We start from the raw sequence: 19,724 nt of genomic DNA, 5'->3' as shown, positions 1-19,724 counted from the left end.
GAATACAGAACATCACCCCATGCCCCACCACCCACCTCCAGGCTAGCAAACACCAAATAACAAGCAACAGCACTACTGCTGAAAAAAAGGCAACAGTGTAGAGAGAGAAAGACACACCCTCTAAGACTCAGTGTCACAGGGACTAAAGCTGAGTGTGAAACAAGGATATTGAGGGAAAAAACCTCCAGTGATATAACTCCCACCCTAAGCACAAAGAAATACCAGAGGAATTGAACCTGTAGTATGTTAAGGGTAACCATGGCAACAAGAAAGCTACAACCCAGTTCAACTCACTATTAAGTGAAACAAAATTCCATAGTAATGACTTAACATAAGAAAAGGTACACCTATTTTCAGATATATATACACTATTTATCTTAGTCCTAGATATAATTTCTTGCTTTTAACAAAACATGATATAACACCAAAAAAAAAAAAGCAATGGGAAAAATGGACTGTAAGGAGACAAAGCAATCAGTAGAACCAGACTTATAAATGACCCAGCTATTGGAACTATCAGACAGAAAATTTTAAATTACTATTATTAATATGTTAAATCCTTTGGTAAAAAAGGAGGACAACATGCATGACCAGAATGGGAATTTTAGCAGAGGGTCAGAAACTGCAAAAATCAATGCAAATGCTAGGAAAACAACAACTACAACAACAAATGACAGGGATGAAAAATACCTTTGATGAGCTCATCAGCAGACCTGATACACTGAAAAAGTGAATCAGTGAAACTGAACAAAGGTCAATAGGTAGAAACTACCCACACTAAAACACAAAAAAAGTGTGTGTGGGGTAGGGTGGAGACTAAAACAAGGCATCTAAGAACAGGGACAAACATCAAATGGTATAGTATTTAGGAAACTGAAGTAGAAGATACAGGACAGCTCAGAGGATATTGAAACCCCAAAAGTAGAAGATTCAGGACAGCCCAGAGAACACCAATCAGGGCAAATGTCCCAAATAAATAAACAACTAGATAAACATAAATAAACATATGTACGATCCAGAATAAGATACATCATGCTCAAACTGATGAGAACTATAGATAAAATAAAGATAAAATCTTGAGGACAACCAAAAAATTTATATATATATATATGTGTGTGTGTGTGTGTGTGTGTGTGTGTGTGTGTGTGTATATGTGTGTGTGTGTGTATATATATATATATATATATATATATATATATATATAGAAGATCAAAATTCAGTAAGACATTCTGTCAGAAAATATGTAAACCAAGAGATAATAAAATGATTCTACACTCACCAAAAAATATCTTTCAAAAATGAAAAATAAAGATATTTTTAAATGAAAAGAGCACAGAAGAATTAATTACCAGTAGATCTGCAACATAAAATATATCAAAGGAAGTTGTTTATGCAAAAAGAATGTGATACTAGACAGAAATGGTGAGCTAACAAAGAAACAATGAGCATTGGGCATGGTAAAAACAGCAGTGAATATGAAACTCTTTTTTAGAATTTTTAACTGCTCTAAAAAAATAACCAGCTAAAACAAAAACAGTAACACTGTACTTTGTCTTTATAACCTATATAAAAGTAAAATATATGACAATAATAGAAAAAAAAAGAACTCGCAAACTATTAACATCAGGAATGAACAAGAGGATTATCACTGCAGACCTTACAGACATTAAAAGAATAAGGAAATAGTACAAACAACTCTACATAGATAAATTCAACATTAAAAACTACAACTACCAAAACTCACTCAAGAATAATCATATAATCAAAAAAATCCCATTTCTATGAAACTTATTTGTATTAAAATCGTTTCAAACAGAAGGAAACTTTCTGTGGTGTAAAAGAAAGCTGCTTGGAAGAAGGCGGCTAATTCTGTCTAGGTCTCACTAACTCTACAAGACAAGAAATGCTGTTCCAAACATAAATGCTGAACCTGCCTCACTTCATTACACTCAGAAGGAGACATGTAATATTTTGTAATATTAAAAATAATGACATCAAAAGAACAAGTACTTGAGCAAAACTATTTCTATACACATCCAGTAGACTGCCTAGTAAATAACATTTATATGATAATCCTGAGTGTTATATTAAGAGTACCAGTTTAAGATAGGTAAAACACATTTAATAAGTAGCTAAAACATAAAATATTTCTATTTTAAAAACCAGTTAAGTCTTTTAAAAAATCCCAGAAAATATAATCATCTGGAAAGATTAGTATTCCAAAGTGTCAAATCTTTGAGGTTTTACTGATTTCAGGATTTTTATATCATAAATTTATCTCCATTAACTCACTAGTTGAATTAAACAACAGGCAAGTGAAATATGTGATGCCTTTGTAAAAACAAAAACACCTTATTAGAGTTACATATTTTTATTATCTAAAGACAAACAAAAAACAAATCTCAAATTTTTTTCCCTGATAATATGCCATATGCCAATAATTACTGATGTACACACAATGAATTGAAATGTCTGAAAAATTAAACCAATAATACTTTCAAATGTATAAACCTTTAAAGTACAAATAAAACAAAATTTACCTCAGACACAGGTTCTTGTTCCTTAGTGGGAGCTTCATTTTTTGATCTTGAAAACAAAATAAGTATTGAATATTTTATATTTACAATGGAAAAATATGAGACAGTTCTTTTTTGCATGTTTAAAATAATTAAAATGTAAATCTAAACTAAAGTAGATTTGTAAATGACTTCTATAAATGTTTTAAGGGAAAAATAAAATGCACAAAATAAACAGATTCAATAAATGTGCTAAATAAATTAATACAGACATGTACTTCCTTCTTTTCTAAAGTTAAGAGCACTTATGAAATTTTCTCTATGTTAGATACAATTATAAAAAAAGGACATAATACATTAGTAAAACAATTTCAAAAAAGGAATTACTTTTCATTTAAAAAATGAAAGCACGTTTTATGCCTCATATATAAATATGCATGAATATTTACTATCATAGGGCTTAAAAAGGGAGAGAAGAGAAAGAGAAATTTTATCTATTATGAAATTCCATGTAATGCTATTTTGATATCTATTATAATTAAAGTGGCAAACTCACAGAGATAATTTAGAATTCTGAAGGATATAGTCTCTTAAGAGCCTTCATAAGCATAGCTCAAATAGTAACTATAAATTTTTAAACTTGGCTTCTAGAAATAAAAAAACTAATTGTAACTTATTACAACATTCAGAAAGGCATATACCATCTATAAAATCTTTTGAAATAATTTAATATAAAAGCTAGCTTTCCCAAAAGATCTTTTACAAACTGCTGATAACTCAATATTATTTGCTGATATTATATATTAAACTCAATTATAAACCATATAAGTTGGGTGCCTACCTGATCTAAAATGCCATTAATACATAGTAAGGTGAATTCATTATTTTATGAAGGCTTACAGTTATACCTAAAAGGTTAATACATTTAACATAAGCAGCAGTTATACTGACTTAAATTTCATGTACACAAATGAAGACATATAATAGGATAGAAATGTCAAATATCCTAAAAGCTACTCTCATGGTTAGTGAAATACAGCTGGTGTACATACATCCTTTTCTTTCTCCATTCTCTGTAGTCAAACTGAAAAAATTAGGTTGATAAAGGCTAATAATTTACTAAATATTAACAATAATTTGTGTAAAATTACTTATCTATATTTTAATTATTACATGAGATTGCAAACCATTGGAAATTGAGCATGTATTTTTTTGTTCTTTTACTCTGTTAGTGTATTACAATAATTTACAACTAATTTACTAAACAAATTTAAGCAAATAAAACTTGCAGAAATATTGACAAAATGCATAAATGTCAATCATTTTGGGAGTCAAAGATTTTGTAATTCTCTAAAGTGTTTAACTGTGAAAAACAATATTCATACAGATGAAATTTCAAGTGTTTAGTCTAACTTCATTGCTTTAATGATTTATACAGGAAAATGATAGTCTTAAGAATAGTATCTACAAAATAGTAAGAAAATATGAAACCTTAGTCTGAAGAAACAAAGAGTAAACATTGGACTAATGAAATTTTAAAGTAAATTTGAATAGGAATGCCTGGGTGGCTCAGTTGGTTAAGTGTCTGACTCTCAATTTTGGCTCAGGTCATAATCACACCATTCATTAGAGTGAGTCCACATTGCTTGGGATTCTCTCTTTTTCCCCCTGCCCCTCCCCCTTTAGCACACTCATGTGCATATACTCTCTCAAAAATAAATTTTAAAAATCTTTAAAATAAATTTGTATATTACAACTGATTTTTATTTCTAAGCAGTTAATATTTTAAACTCAGTTTGAAAAGCTGTGCAACAAACTACTCACAAAGTAGTTTAAAAATATTTTATAAAAGAATTTTCCTTCTCAGCTTATTACTGAAATATTATCAAAGATCAATCTTACATTCTTACAAAAGAAACTTTACTATGCTTATCATTTTCACATATGGCTGTTCTAATGAACGGATTTTATGCAACAATTAAAATGAAAGCCAATAAGCATGTGTTACTATTATTGCTGACATTTCATTTGGGGAAACTGGGTCCTCCTACTATCTCTGGAAGGTAGGTTAGTGACAGAGGTTTTTATTACGCTTCATTTTACTGGCTAAGAAACTAGTAAATGAGAACAAAGTGAGTTATTGAAATAATTAGCAGTAAGAGGTCTATGATCCCAATCTTATTTTAACTATACTGATATTCTGTTTATGGAACAGAATTATAATAACCAGTGAAATACTTAAGAAAACAAATATTTAAAAAATTAGAAAAGCACACTATAAAAAATTTCAGAGTTACAAATTCATCACTAAAATGTACACTACATTTTTATAATTACAAAAGCATACTTTAAGATTAACAAATTAAAAAAAGACTAACAAATTTTAATGCAACTCATTAACATTTATTGGAAAAGAAAAAAATGTTCTTACCTGTAATTCTTATTCATTAAAGATACCTGCTGAAATAGTCATCATTTGAGATATTCAATTGCTTGGCAGAAGACATTGAAATTTGCTAAGCTCAAAGTTCTGAGCTAAAGACCTGCTATTTAAGTTAATTACACTTTTCACCTGGGAATGTTGCAATAACTTTTTATAGAAAAAAGTAGTACAGCATTTAAAACAAACACTAAGATTTCAGTGTAAAGAGAACAGAAAGACTGTGATCAATTTCAACAATGATTTGAAATCAAGATTGCAAATAAGTTACTTTTCCTCTGTATGTGAACTTGCTGAAACAGATCTTTCTGATAAAGGACAATCCTTTCTCTCTAAAGGTTAAAGTAAACTAAATGTCACTTCTTGCATTTTTCTGCAGGTCACATAACTAATCCAAGGCTACATGTAAAATAAATATTTCAGGTCAATTACATTAGTGTGTTCTTTGCAGGTTTCATTCATACTATATACATAACCACGGGTTAAAGGGAAGAGCTATAAAGGGAAAAATGTTCAGATTCATTTCAGCCAGGCTACATTATTTCCTTCTAATTACGTTTAAAAGCCCCAAATTTCAATGCTGGGTTTTAAAATGTAATCTTCAATTTCAGAATATTTGTAAGCATATGAAAAAAGCTAAAAAGTTGTAAAAGCCAATAGTAAAATCAATCAGTTCTTAAGATCTTCCACTTAGACACTCATGATTGGATTTAAGATAGTAATCACCAGACTAATAAATTGTAGTAAAACATCTAGTCTACCATTTCTGATCATATGTTGTGGGAGATGTTAATAGATATGCAGAAAGGGTAACTGAGCTAAACATTTACTAGGTTGCACTCTTACTGTGCTAAGAGTTCCAGTCCAAAGACACAGTCCCTCCTATCAAGGAATTCACCATCACCATAAAGGAAACATATAGAAGCAAATGCTTATGTACTGTTGAAAAAGAGACATCTATATGACGGAATGACTGTACAAAGGACTGAGCCACTATGAAGGGGAATATGCAAGGAAGCAATGAATATACTACAGTAAACTTGGTTTTGCAGCAAGGGTTAGCAAAGCAGGAGAAAGGGATTCAAGGCAATGCAAAAGAAAAGAAGTATGAAAGAAGACAATGATATAAGAACCTGAGTGGTCTCATAAACCTGAAATGTAGGGAACAAGGGAGAGGGGTCAAAAACACAATTGAAGAAATAGCAAGGACAACTTCAGGAAAGATGTTGATTGCCTGGGTAAAGTGCTTATGTTAAGAACTTTATTTTAAGGCGAACAGGAAAGTATGATTAAATTTGTACATCAGAAATGCAAAGGGTAGGGATGCCTGGATGGCTCAGAAGAGTGTCTGGCTCAGGTCATGATCTCCTGGTCATGAGCTCAAGCCCCATGTGGGTGGGTCTCCATGCTGAGTGGAGAGTCTGCTTGGGATTCTCCCTGCCCCCCTCTCAAAATAAATACCCCCTCCTCTACTTTCTCCTTTACTATTAAAATAAATAAATATTTTAAGAAAGAAAGAGAAAAGGTAGTATTAGGAGAGGATAGGTTCCACTCAGGAAGTCCAGAGAAGAGACAGTTAATGCCTGTTTCAAGTAAAGCAGTAGTGTCAATAAAGAAGAGGAAGGTTTAGGGAGACAATAAACAAAATAAAAACCAACAGAATATAAGTACCAACTTGATAAAGATAAATGAGTAGAGTAAATAGGATCACCTATATGTCTGCCTCAAGTGGCAAGAGAATGGTAATACCATTAACCAAGAAAGGAAATTCAGGCGGAGAAACAACATATACTGTGGAGGGGAAATGAACTTGTGATGCCTGCAAAACATTCAGATGGAAATATTTACCACTCAGAACTGCTCAGGGTTATTTATTTCATCCTTGAGGAAAAATTCCAACCATCACTTCCAAACAGATAACCTCAGAGTCATCATTCAGAGCTTTACCCCACCCCCATTTTTATTAGTTTATTTCAATCAATCAACAATTCAATTCAGAAATATCACAGTATATTAGAATTAGACTTGAGCCCTAAGAGATTGTACAACTGCCCCTGTCTTATAGATGAGAAAAATCTGAAGCCCAAAAATGCTAAATAAGTCTATTAAGCAATAGAACAGGGATTAAAAGTGGTGGCTCTACTTCAAATTTCCACTGCATTGCTTCACAGCCAATTCCTTTCCTGTGAATCAGGCTCCCTTATAATCATTCCAAGAAAAGTGAAAAAGCTTAACTGATCTCTCTGCCTCTGGATGTTTTCCACTCTTAAATATGCTGAGTATCATTGCCAAATTAATCTTACTAATAGACCAATTTATGGCCATTGTTTGCTGAAATGTCCTATTGCCTACAGTACATCATAGATATACTGCTCTAAGATTGGGAGGCTAGATTCTGGTCTCAATGCTACAAGTGTGTCAGTTGCTGCCTACCCTCCTGTGAAAACACACTGAAGCTCAGTCCCATGTAACTCCGCAGCCAATCAGAAACAAAGCAGGAATTACATGTGTAACCACAAGTACAACCAGAGAAGCAATAGCGTACAGTGCTTATTACTTTGGTCTCTGAAGACAGACTGCCATAATTTAAATGGAGTCTCTCTACTTGAAAGCTATGTGACCTTGAGCAAATTATGTATCTGTACCTCAACTGTCTTACCCATAAAATTATCCATAAAATTGGCACATATCTCATTAATTTGTGAGAATTAAATGAGTCAACAAATACAAAAAAGAAGAGTGTCTGGCACATTACATGTGCTCAATAAATGTTAGTTATTATTAATGACATGGGTAGAGTTGGGAGTCAACCTTACTGTCCAGAATTTATTTGATGTACCACACAGGCTCGTAAAGCCTTTTACCACTTAAATATCCTTCATATTTTGAGATTTCCCTGCCATACTTCCCCCAACTCTTAAACACAATACATTAGATATTTATTTTGATTGCTGGTCTACTCCTGTTAGGACCAGCCTTATTTGCTATCATATGAAATTATCTACCCACTTCTAAACACTTAGGTATGATCTAAAGTTAGGCAAGATAAGAGTAAAAAACCACTCTGTATGGATAGAAGAAAGAACTAACAAGAGACAGGAATCAAAAGAAACAAAATATTTGTGAAATTGTGAAGCAAAAAAATTAATAATAATAAGACCATAAGTGAAGGCAGAAGATTTTGATGCCAGACTAGGGCTCTATTTTGTCATTTTGTTGGCAATATTGAATTAAGTCTGGAATATTTAATTTATAATAGACAAGAAGCACCATCAGGACCAGAAGACTGAAAAAACTAGTAGCCTTAGAATCACTGGCAGAAGCTGGTACAGTTTGTCCTAAATGAAGGACTACACTAAAGTTTCATTTATCTTTTCAATTTCACTGATTCTCCCATCCTTCTCTGCTTACCAGGTATCAAAAATAGAGGTCCAAACTGCCAGAAACCACCCTATATTGACACATAGCTCCTACCTACTGACTTGTAATTACATAGTAGGGGCAAATATATTGTACCCACTTTGAAAAGGAGAAACCATTTTAGAATTGCTCAAGATTTGGATTGACATATTAATGTCCATGGTAGGGGAGAGAAATCCAAGGGCATGAGCCCCCATTATCTCCAAACCCAGTTACATTTCAACAGTTTAGAGAAGGTACCCACAGAAGACCCTGAAAAATCAAAGCAATCTTGAGAAATAAGAACAAAACTGGAGGTATCAGAATTCCCAATTGCAAGATATACTACAAGGCTGTAGTAATCAAAATGGTATGGTACTGGCACAACACACATAAATCAATGGATCAGAAAAGGCAGACTAGAAATAAACCCTTGCTTATATGATCAATTAACCTATGACAGTGAACACTGGCAAAACTATACAATGGGGAAAAGACAGCCTCTTCAATAAATGGTGCTGGGAAAACTGGACAGCTACATGCAAAAGAATGAAAGCTGGACCATTTTCTTACACCATACACAAAAATAAACTCAAAATGGATTAAAGACCTAACTGTGAGACCCAAAACCATACAAAACTCGTATGAGAACACAGAAAGTAGTATCTCTGACATCGGCTGTTACAATGTTTTTCTGGATATGTCTTCCTTGGCAAGGGAAACAAAAGCAAAAATAAACAACTGGGACTATATTAAAATAAAAATCTTTTGCACACCATACACAAAAATAAATTAAAAATGATGAAACCTAAATATGAGACAGGAAACATTCAAAATCCTAGAGGAAAACATAGGCAGCAAACTCTATGACCTCGGCCATAGCAACCCCTTACTAGACACATCTCTGGAGGCAAGCGAAACAAAAACAAAAATAAACTACTGGGACTTCATAAAGATAAAAAGTTTCTGCACAGCAACAGAAACAATCAACAAAACTAAAAGACAACCTATGGAATAGCAGAAGATATTTGCAAATGACATATCTGATAAAGGGTTAGTATCCAAAATCCATAAAGAATCAAACTCACAACCAAAAAATAAAGAATGCACTTAAGAAATGGGAAGACATAGACATTTTTCCAAAGAAGACTACCAGATGGCTAACAGACACATGAAAAGATGCTCAACATCACTCATTATCAGGGAAATAGAAGTCAAAACCACGATGAGATACCACCTCACACATGTCAGCATGGCTGAAATTAACAACACGAGAAACAACAGATGTTGGCGAGGATATGGAAAGGAGAACCTTCTTACAATGTTAGTGGGAATGCAAACTGGTACAGCCATCTGGAAAACAGCATGGAGTTTCCTCAAAAAGTTAAAAATAGAACTGTCCTACTGTCCAGCAATTGCACTACTAGGTATTTACCCAAAGGATACCAAAATACAGATTTGAAGGGGCACATGCACCCTGATGTTTATAGCAGCATTATCAGCAATAATCAAATTATAAAAGAGCCCAAAAGTCCATCGACTAATGAATAAAGGTGTGTGTGTGTGTGTGTATACCGTATTTTGATATACATATTTATGTAAATACATATATATATATATATATATGGAATATTACTTAGCCCTCAAAATCTTGCCATTTGCAATGATGTGGATGGAGCTAGAGTGTATTATGCTAAGTGAAATAAGTCAGAGAAAGACAAATACCATATGATTTCACTCATATGGAACTTAAGAAACAAAAGAGATGAACATAGGGGAAGGGAGAAAAAAACAACAGAGAGAGGGAAGCAAACCATTAGAGACTTAACTATAGAGAACAAACTGAGGGTTGATGGATGGAGGTGGGCGGAGATGGGCTAATTGGGTGATGGGTATTAAGGAGGGCACTTGTTGGGATGAGCACTGGGTGTTATGTGTAAGTGACAAAATCACTAAAATTCTACACTTGAAACCAATTTTACCATATATGTTAACTAATTAAAATTTAGATAAAAACTTGAAATAAAAAAAATGCTTTTGGGGCACCTGGTGGCTCATTCACTTAAGTGGCCAACTCCTGACTTCAGCTCAGGTCATGATCTCACAGTTGATGAGATCAAGCCCCGCATCAGGATCTGCACTGACAGTACAGAGCCTGCTTGGGATTCTCTTTCTCCCTCTCCCTCTGCCCCTTCTAAGCTCATGCGTGCACTCTCTCTCTCAAAATAAATAAACTTAAAAAAAAAAAGCTTTTCCATAGTGAAGGAAACCATCAACAAAACAATAAAGACAATGTACTGATTGAGAAAAAATATTTACAAATGATATATCTGACAAAAGGCTAATATCCAAAATATATAAGGAAGTTACACAACTCAACACAAACATTTCAATTAAAAAATGGGCAGACGACCTGAATAGATATTTTTCCAAAGCAGACATACAGATGCCCAACAGTCACATAAAAAGATGCTCAACATCATTCATCATCAGGGCAATGCAAATCAAAACCACAATGAAATCTTGCCATTTGCAAGATAGATAGAGCTAGAATGTATTATGCTGAGTGAAATAAGTCAATTAGAGAAAGACAAATACCATATGATTTAACTCATGTAGAATTTAAGAAACAAAATAGGTGAATATATGGGGGGGCGGTGGGGAGGAGAGAGGGAAACATACCACAAGAGACTCTTAACGATAGAGAACAAACTGAGAGTTGATGGAGAGAGATAGGTGGGAGATGGGATAGATGGATGATGGGTATTAAGGAGGGCATTTGTGATGAGCACTGGGTGTTGTATGTAAATGATGAATCACTAAATTCTACTCCTGAAACCAATATTGAAGTATTTTAACTAAAATTAAAACAACACAGTGAGAGATCACTTTAAATCCTGTCATAATGGCTAAAATCAAAAAGACAAGAAAGAACAAGGTGAGGATGTACAAAAAAAAGGGACCCTTGTGTACTGTTGGTGAGAATGTTAATAGCATGGCCACTGTGGAAAACAGTATGTAGGTTCCTCAAAACATTAAAAATAGAATTATCACATGACCCAATAATTCCACTACTGGGTATTTACCCAAAGAAAAGGAAAACATAAGTTCTAAAAGATATATGCACCCCTTTGTTCATTGTGGCATAATTTATATGGAAGCAAACCAAATATCTATCAATATATGAGTGTATAATGAAGAAGTTATATATGTACATATATATATAACTTGTACATATATGTACATACATGTGTATGTATATGTATGTATATATGTGTACACACACTGCAATATTATACAGCCACAAAGAAGGATGAAATTTTACCATTTATAACAACATGGATAGACCTAAAGGGCATTACACTAAGTGAAATAAGTCAGATACAAAAAGACAAATACTGTATGATTTCACTCATATGTAGAATCTAAAAAACAAAACAAATGAATAAACAAGCAAAAAGCACAAAGAGACCTATAGAGAGAACAAACTGATAGTTGCTGGAGGTGAATGTGGTAGGGAATGGGAAAAATGTGGGAAGGGGAGTGGAGATCCTGGCTTCCAGTTACGGAATAAGTCATGGGAATAAAAGGTACAGCATAGAGAATATAGTCAATGATATTACAATAGTGTTGTATGGTGACAGATGGTAGCTACACTTGTGGTGAGCGTAGCATTTATAGAGAAGTTGAATTACCATATGCTGTAACCTGAAACTAATGGATTACTGTGTGTCAACTATACTCAAAAAAAAAAAATTAGGGGACCCTGGGTGGCTCAGTTGGTGAAGCGTCTGACTCTTGATTTCGGCTCAGGTCATGATGTCACAATTTGTAGGATGCAGCCCCACATCGGGGTCTTTCTTCACTGACTGTGGAGCCCAATTGGATTCTCGCTCTCCCTCTCTCTTTGTCCCTCCTCCACTCATACTTTCTCTCTCTCTCTCAAAATAAATAAACTTAAAAAATACTTTTTTAGTTTAGAGAAGGAAATAAGCCCAAAATAAATTCCATATACCTCATAAATGAGATCAGTTTGCCTTTTTCCCACTAAATCAAATATATGAAGTGAAGACACTGACCATTTTGAATACTTAAGATTCTCTAACTTAGATAATGTGTTCAGAACAAATAATTTCTCCAAATAATTTCAGAATTTCACAAGAAAATAATGGAATGATTTCTTACATACTCTTCAATGGTCACAGTATTCAATGGAAGTAAACATTTTTACTTATTTTTTAAAAATTTTTTAAATGTTTTCATTTATTTTTGAGACACAGAGAGACAGAGCATGAGCAGGAGAGGGGCAGAGAGAGAGGGAGACACAGAATCTGAAGCAGGCTCCAGGCTCTGAGCTGTACGCACAGAGCCCGATGCGGGGCTCGAACCCACAGATTGTCAGATCATGACCTGAGCTGAAGTCGGACGTTTAACTGACTGAGCCACCCAGGCGCCCCAGAAGTAAACATTAAAGAAAGATAGTATTCCTAAACATAAAGCTTACTTTAAAAGGCTGCCATTCTGTTTCTAAAAGAGCTTACTTATGGCTTACATTTATGAAGGATAATTAATGAGTTACTGGTATTGTTTAGAGTGGTATAATAGTGATATTTCTCTTTGGGAACAAGTCCAGATTCTCTGTTGGTATAGTATTTCACAAAAATCACATAATGTAATATATACATGGTATTACTGGTTTAACTGGTTATGAAATCAGTTTACTATGTGGCCCTGTGAAGATGTGGATTCAGTGTCTACAATTCTGATTGGCTTATTCTGTAATTACTCTGATGGCATGAACTATATGCCTTATTCACGTTTCCATATCCAGCACTTGATACAGAAGGCAAGAAATCAATGTTTGGGTCAAGGAATATATGGGAGGGTTATTTATTTACATCATACTATTAAAGAGCCATGCAGTTACAATTGGTGTTAAGAATAAAACACAGTAGCCATTTCTGAAATAAGACAGAGGAACTCAGTTTTAAGGAAAGTTTTGTTTTCATTTCTTCCTAGTACTCTTTTAATTAGGAATATTTAATAAAACATAATACAAATTTTTATTTGTAAAATATTTTACACTCCTGAAATCTTCTAAACAATAGTATAAAAACTATTTTTAAATTTATTTCACAAATGAAACTGAAGTAAGTAACTTGAACATAAAGTTAATAAGAGAGAGGAGTCTTCAACTCCGGTGTTTACTGTACTTTGATTAAAACAAACTTAAAGGTAACTGAGACAACCAAATCAACTTCTAAAATCACTTTAAACAGTGGCTTTTAGTGCATTTGATTCAATCAATAAAGTAGACAACTGGTTAAGTAGCCTAGTTTTCTAAGTTTGAGGTTTTGTGGATTTACTATGGACTCATACTCTCAAGATGTGTTAGAGGGGAATATCTTTCTAACCTGAACTTGTTGTCAAGAAAATTAACCTTGCAAAAAACCTGAAAATTTACTTCTATTCTATGTTATAATTAATTCACCCAGATAGTATACTGGAGAAGACAGAGGAAGAAGAAAATGAAAATAAGGGAAAAACAAATAGAAAAGTACAATTCCATGATTGAATTACCCCCTCACATTGTAAAGTTTTTAAAAAAAATCATTTCAAAGGTCTACAAAAGGAACAGCAACTTTACTACTACTACCTGGCACAGTTATACATATCCATAAATCTAGTAATATCGAATAAGTAGCCAGGAAATGAATGCCTACTAATAATTTTAAAAGTTTTCTTTTAAAGGGGGATTCTATACGCTCAAAGGGAATGTTTTCTCCTCAACAGAGAGAATTATGTACTAGTTTTCTTTTTTTATTTTTTTAAATTTATTTTTGAGACAGAGAGAGACAGAGCATGAGTGGGGAGGAAAAGAGAGAGGGAGACACAGAATCTGAAACAGGCTCCAGGCTCTGAGCTGTCAGCACAGAGCCCACCACGGGGCTCAAACTAACGGACTGTGAGATCATGACCTGAGCTGAAGTCAGATGCTTAACCGACTGAGCCACCCAGGTGCCCCTATGTACGAGTTTTCAACAAGGGTGTTGTTTCATAGTCTCTAGACAAGAAAAGTAAGAACTATACTCAATCTGACATTAAAGAATTATATCAGATGCAACTGAAGCACTTCAATAAGATGCCATCCACCCAGCAGTTTGGAGGAAGGTACTGCAAGATCTGTGAAGTACAAGCCGAAATTACAAATAACTACAGTGCAAATCGATTGCACTAAAACTCTCAATGATGAGAAGAGGCCACTGACAGGTGGTTTCCAGGGTCTCCTGTCATCAGCAGTAGCAGTAATTACAGTATTAACAGCAGAAAGAGCAGGAGCAGCTGGAGCAGTAACAGGAAGTGCCTTAACAGTAGCAGTAGTAACAGCAGCAGCTGGAACAGCAATGGCAACAACATGCATTTATTAACTACTTTTTGTCAGGCCAATGCTAAATAATTGTAATTATTGAAGTTAATAATTTCAATTATTTAAGTTAATAACTTAACTAATTTAATTTTCATACATTATGTCTTTTTCTTCTAACGACTCTGTAAGGAATTCTCACAGACCTTTCACTGATGAGGAAGCTGGGGCTCAACGAGCTGGTTAGATACACAACTAGCACTTAAGCCTAGGGCTGCCTTATTTCACAGCTGCACTCCTTTCACAATACCATACTTCACAGTGGGATGGAGACAGATATTTATCCATGTGGAGGATTCGAAACAATAGGTTCCTATATTTCAATAAATGACAAAGGAAAGGAGATGCACAGTAGCTTCTCCAAGTTTGGAGATGAGAGCAAACTCAGGTAGTCAAATACCAAAATGATTAGAGTGAGGCTGCTGAAGGATCTCAAAATCAGAGAGACGGACTGAAAATATGAGATGAACCACAGTGCAATCAGCATAAGGCAGGATAATTAGGTGGAAAGACTATTCTTACTATTTATAAAATACAATTATGACTAAAGGGAACCTAGGAGCATTCACAGACATTCTCAAACAGCAGTTTGGTGAGCATCAGATACCAAAAATCTAATGGCATGACTACTATTTGCTTCAACAATAACTCTAAAAAATATATATATACTGGGTTAGGAAAAGAAAGTTAACAAAACTGATCTGTGAAAATGGTATGGGAAGCTTAGGTTGAAAATAGTAATCCTAATGAAGATTAAGAAAATGCAGGCAGAAATAAAATCATGAACAGTAGTAATATAACAACAATAGTAACACTGATAACTTTACACTTGTATAGCACTTCCTATGGACCAATTATTTTGTAAGAACTATATGCATAAACTGATTCATTTAATTCCCTCAACACCTTATAAGCAAGTACTGTTGTTATCTGCATTTTTACAAATGAGGAATGGGGCACAGACAACTGGTAACCCACCCAAAGTCACACACACTCTAGTAAGCAGCAGGGTAGGAACTCCAAACGAGGCACTCAACTGTAGAGCTTATGCTATTTAACTACTGTCCCCTTAGCAGTCTGAGAGGGTTTAATGTGGAGCTAGTATCAAAACTTTACATTGGAAGAAACTCCTTAACAGATAATCAGATAATAAAAGGCTGGAAATAGCCTCAAGAAAAGTAGGTAAGTGGGTATATTGATAAACTAAGCATAAGGAGAAGAAGCTACAAATAAATGAGAGATTCTTAAGGTTCTTAGTGTGAAATGAAAAGTAACCATACTCCTCCTCCTCCAAAAAAAAAAAAAAATTTGTTGCAGCTATAATCAGAGACAGAATAAGCTAATAACTGGTTGTCCCTGTTATGTATTTCTTCAATTTTATAAACATAAAGGAAGATATGATTTTATTTAACTTCTAAAAATATGAAAATGTACATTGCTATCAAGTTATAAAGTCTAGAAAAATACATAAAAATGAATGAAATGTCTAGGAGTCCATCCTCGTTAACCCTACACAACTATTCATTTCTCAAGTCAGAGAATCTGAAGAATGATTCCTCTAAATCAGCATTCTACATACGTATTATATGGAAATTAATGTCAGGAAATTAGTAAGTAAGGTTGAATAAATATTCTTGCAGACACTCATGGGCCACATTTAGCATGAAAAATCCTATATTAAAGAATCTATTTAGGGGCACCTGGGTGGCTCAGTCGGCTGGGCATCTGACTTCGGCTCAGAGAACGCTCTCACAGTTCGTGAGTTTGGCCCCGTGTCGGGCTCTGTGCTGACAGCTCAGAGCCTGGAGCCTGCTTCAGCTTCTGTCTCCTTCTCTCTCTGACCTCTGAGGCTCACACACACACTCTCTCTCTCTCTCTTTTTCTCTCTCAAGAATAAATACATTAAAAATTAAAAGAAAATTTTTTTAAGAATCTATATAATTTTAACTTGTATTTCCTAAACTTATTTGACTATGGAAACTTCCCCCCCCCCCCAGACACTTTATAAATTTTGGACACACTAGTTCCACCATTCATTTGGGAAACAATGACTTACTTTCTTTTATAGAAATGCAAGAGAATTACTTTTATGAGAATATATGTAGAGAGTTAACCATGCTAAGGATTAATGCAGACATTTAGTTTTTTTTTAAGGTCAAAAGGTTCTGCTACCAGAGATAAGGATATGCGGCATTCTGTAATCATCTTCTCCTAAGAACAAATTATAGCATGTAGGTATAACCAATACTGAATAACAGAATTCCAGAACCCTACAACATGTCTGCACTCCTATTTACAAAAAGAGTAACTGTGACCCCAAGGACACCACCACTCCCCTGGTTTTCTTCTATGTCATTGGCCACCACTGTTTAGTCTCCTCCTCCTTTTCATCTCCCTAATCCTTTATTGTCAGATTTCACAGAGCTCAAACTATGGACCTTACCTTTTCTCTATCTCTACTGTGTTCCTCGGTAATCTATAGTCCCATGACCTTTTTAAATTTAATATTTATTTGGGGACAATTGTATATTCACGTGCAATTGTAAGAAATAATATATATTGATTCCATGTACCTTTTGTCCAGTTTTCTCCAGTGATAACATCTTACAAAATTATAGTACAAAATCATAATCAAGATACTGACAGTGGTATAATATACCAATTAATTCATATTACTCTGGTTTTACTTATATTCATTCCAATGGCATTTAACAGTGTTCAATGATACTTACAGCCTAGAAACTCCCCTAACCTCACACAAGTGAATGACTATGGCATCTCCATTTGGATGTCTAAGAGGTATCTCAAACTAAAACATGTCCCAAGTCAGAGTCTTCATCTTCCCTTCCAAATGTATTCTTCCTAGTCTTCCCCATCTCAATTAATAACAATGCCATCTTTCTAGTTGCTCAGAGTAATAACTATGAAGTCATCCTCTTCTCTTACTTCACATCCAAACCAACAACAAATTCAAAATATACCCCAAATCAAACCTCTTATCACCCACACTGCTAGTTGCCTAGCCTAACCCTCTGCCATCTCCTACCAGATTATTACAATAGCCTCCCAACTAATCCTCTGAAATTTGCCCTTGGTCTTCTAGAGTTTATCCTCAAGACAGGGGCTAGAGTAATATAAACACTCTTCTCTATTTAAGGTTTTTTGTTGATTGTAGTTCTTACTGAGATATAAAAGACTTCACTATCCAAAATCTTCTAATAAACAGCTTCTTATCTCAGAGTAAAAGCCAAATTCACACATGGCCTACATTACCTCCCACGCCCTGCCTCCTACTGCTCTCTCTCTCTTCCTCACTCATTTGCAACCAACCCAGTCTCCTTGCAGTTCGGGTTTTCACTCCAGTGTCGACTCAAAGGCCTTTTCTGACCACCAACTTTCAAATGGAAGCCTCCCACCTCCAACCCTGTACTCCTTATTCCCCTTTCCTACTCAATTTTTCTCCCCAATATTGATCACAACCTAATATACCATATGTTTTATTTACTTTTTATTGTCAGTCTTTCAGCACTAAATAAAACATGAGCTCGAGGAGGGCAGAGATTTCAGTTCATTTTTCTAGCATTTAGAATGGTGCCAGGCACAAATCAGATGTTTAAGAAACACTGAATAAATAAACGAGGCCCAAAACAGCAAGGTGTTTTGCCAAAATGTGACACAAATATGGCAGGAGTCCTAAGTCTATGTAGCTTAGGAATCATTTTTTCTAAGAATGGTGATGGACTCAAACTGAACCAATCTCACTTTTTATTCAGTGGTCACCAAAACAAACATGCATGAAATGACAATTTCTGATGAGGTGAATAAACTTGATGGTAAGGAGGGATCAGACTCAAGCTAAAACCAAACTAAAATTCAACCACTGCCTATAATAAGCAAATTTTACATCAACTGCCTTAATGTTTTATTTAAACCAACTTTTTAAAAAAGGAGTTATAGGTGATAGAACTTTAAGAACTTAAACTTCAAGAAAATAAACTGGATAACACTATAAGATACAGTCCTAGGAAAGAACACAATGCAGTACTCCTACATTGTTCTATCAAGAATGTAGTTTATCAGGGCACCTGGGTGGCTCAGTCGGTTGAGTGTCTGACTCTTGATTTCAGCTCAGGTCATGATCTCACGGTTCAAGAGTTTGACCCCGCATCAGGCTCTCTGCTGGCAGCCCAGAGCCTGCTTGGGATTCTCTTTCTCTGTCTCTCTCTTCCCCACCCCTGCTCGTGTGCACTCTCTCAAAATAAATAAATCAAACATTAAAAAAATAATGTAGTTTATCATATTTTTGAGCTTTAACCAAGGTAGAACAAAACAAAGATTTATAAACAAAAAGGAACTTATGCTAAAAACAGAAAGAAGTTGTTGTTTCTGGGCAAAATTTTAAAATATTTTTAAAAATTGGGTAGAAAGAGGGTGAATGACAAAAATTTTCTAGAGACAGATAAGGAAATAAAGACTAATATATCCCCATGTCAAATTATTAAGAAACAAGCCACTTTGGGAGCTTTTGGAAAATCATTCATTTACAGTACAAATTATTTTGGAAATGTAACACTAATGGATTCAACTTATTATTCTTATTATTTGCAAGGAGCACATTTTATAATAAGTAGTCATCTAAGTTGGCTTTAAATCTCTTTCAAAGTAAAATTAAAGAAGTTTTGATTTTAGAGTAAAAAACATAACTGAGGTCATACTTTCAGAGGCTCCTAACCTCACAGCAGGTAAGATCACAAAAAGCATTTTGCTTGTTTTTAAAATTCAAGAAATTGGTATACTATAGTGACCTTTCAATTGTTCTGGAGGAAAAAATGCAAGATGCATTAAATAGACACAGCTTTCAGTTTGCAGGCCAAATAATAACAAGGCCTCCATAAAACAATTAAAGCAATGCTCCTATTTATATGATAAAAATCTATAGCTTTCA

At 34.3% G+C, this 19,724-nt stretch overlaps 1 protein-coding gene across 3 annotated transcripts in view; it reads right to left on the bottom strand.

The window, feature by feature from the left end:
• ZNF280D (zinc finger protein 280D) overlaps window positions 1-19,724 on the bottom strand; it is a 139,782-nt gene that overhangs the window by 24,557 nt on the left and 95,501 nt on the right. For 2 of the 3 annotated variants that reach the window (XM_042988791.1, XM_042988793.1), the window contains exon 20: window positions 2,541-2,586. In XM_042988791.1, the coding sequence (XP_042844725.1) occupies window positions 2,541-2,586 (46 nt within the window). Of the gene's footprint in view, window positions 1-2,540; window positions 2,587-4,947; window positions 4,977-19,724 lie in introns of all 3 variants that reach the window. The other variant, XM_042988790.1, reaches the window with a different exon arrangement.

Source organism: Panthera tigris, chromosome B3 (genome assembly GCF_018350195.1).
Source record: "Panthera tigris isolate Pti1 chromosome B3, P.tigris_Pti1_mat1.1, whole genome shotgun sequence".
NCBI lineage: Eukaryota > Metazoa > Chordata > Mammalia > Carnivora > Felidae > Panthera > Panthera tigris.
The sequence above is the reverse complement of the archived record's forward strand: the minus strand, read 5'-3'. Positions and strand labels throughout refer to the sequence as shown.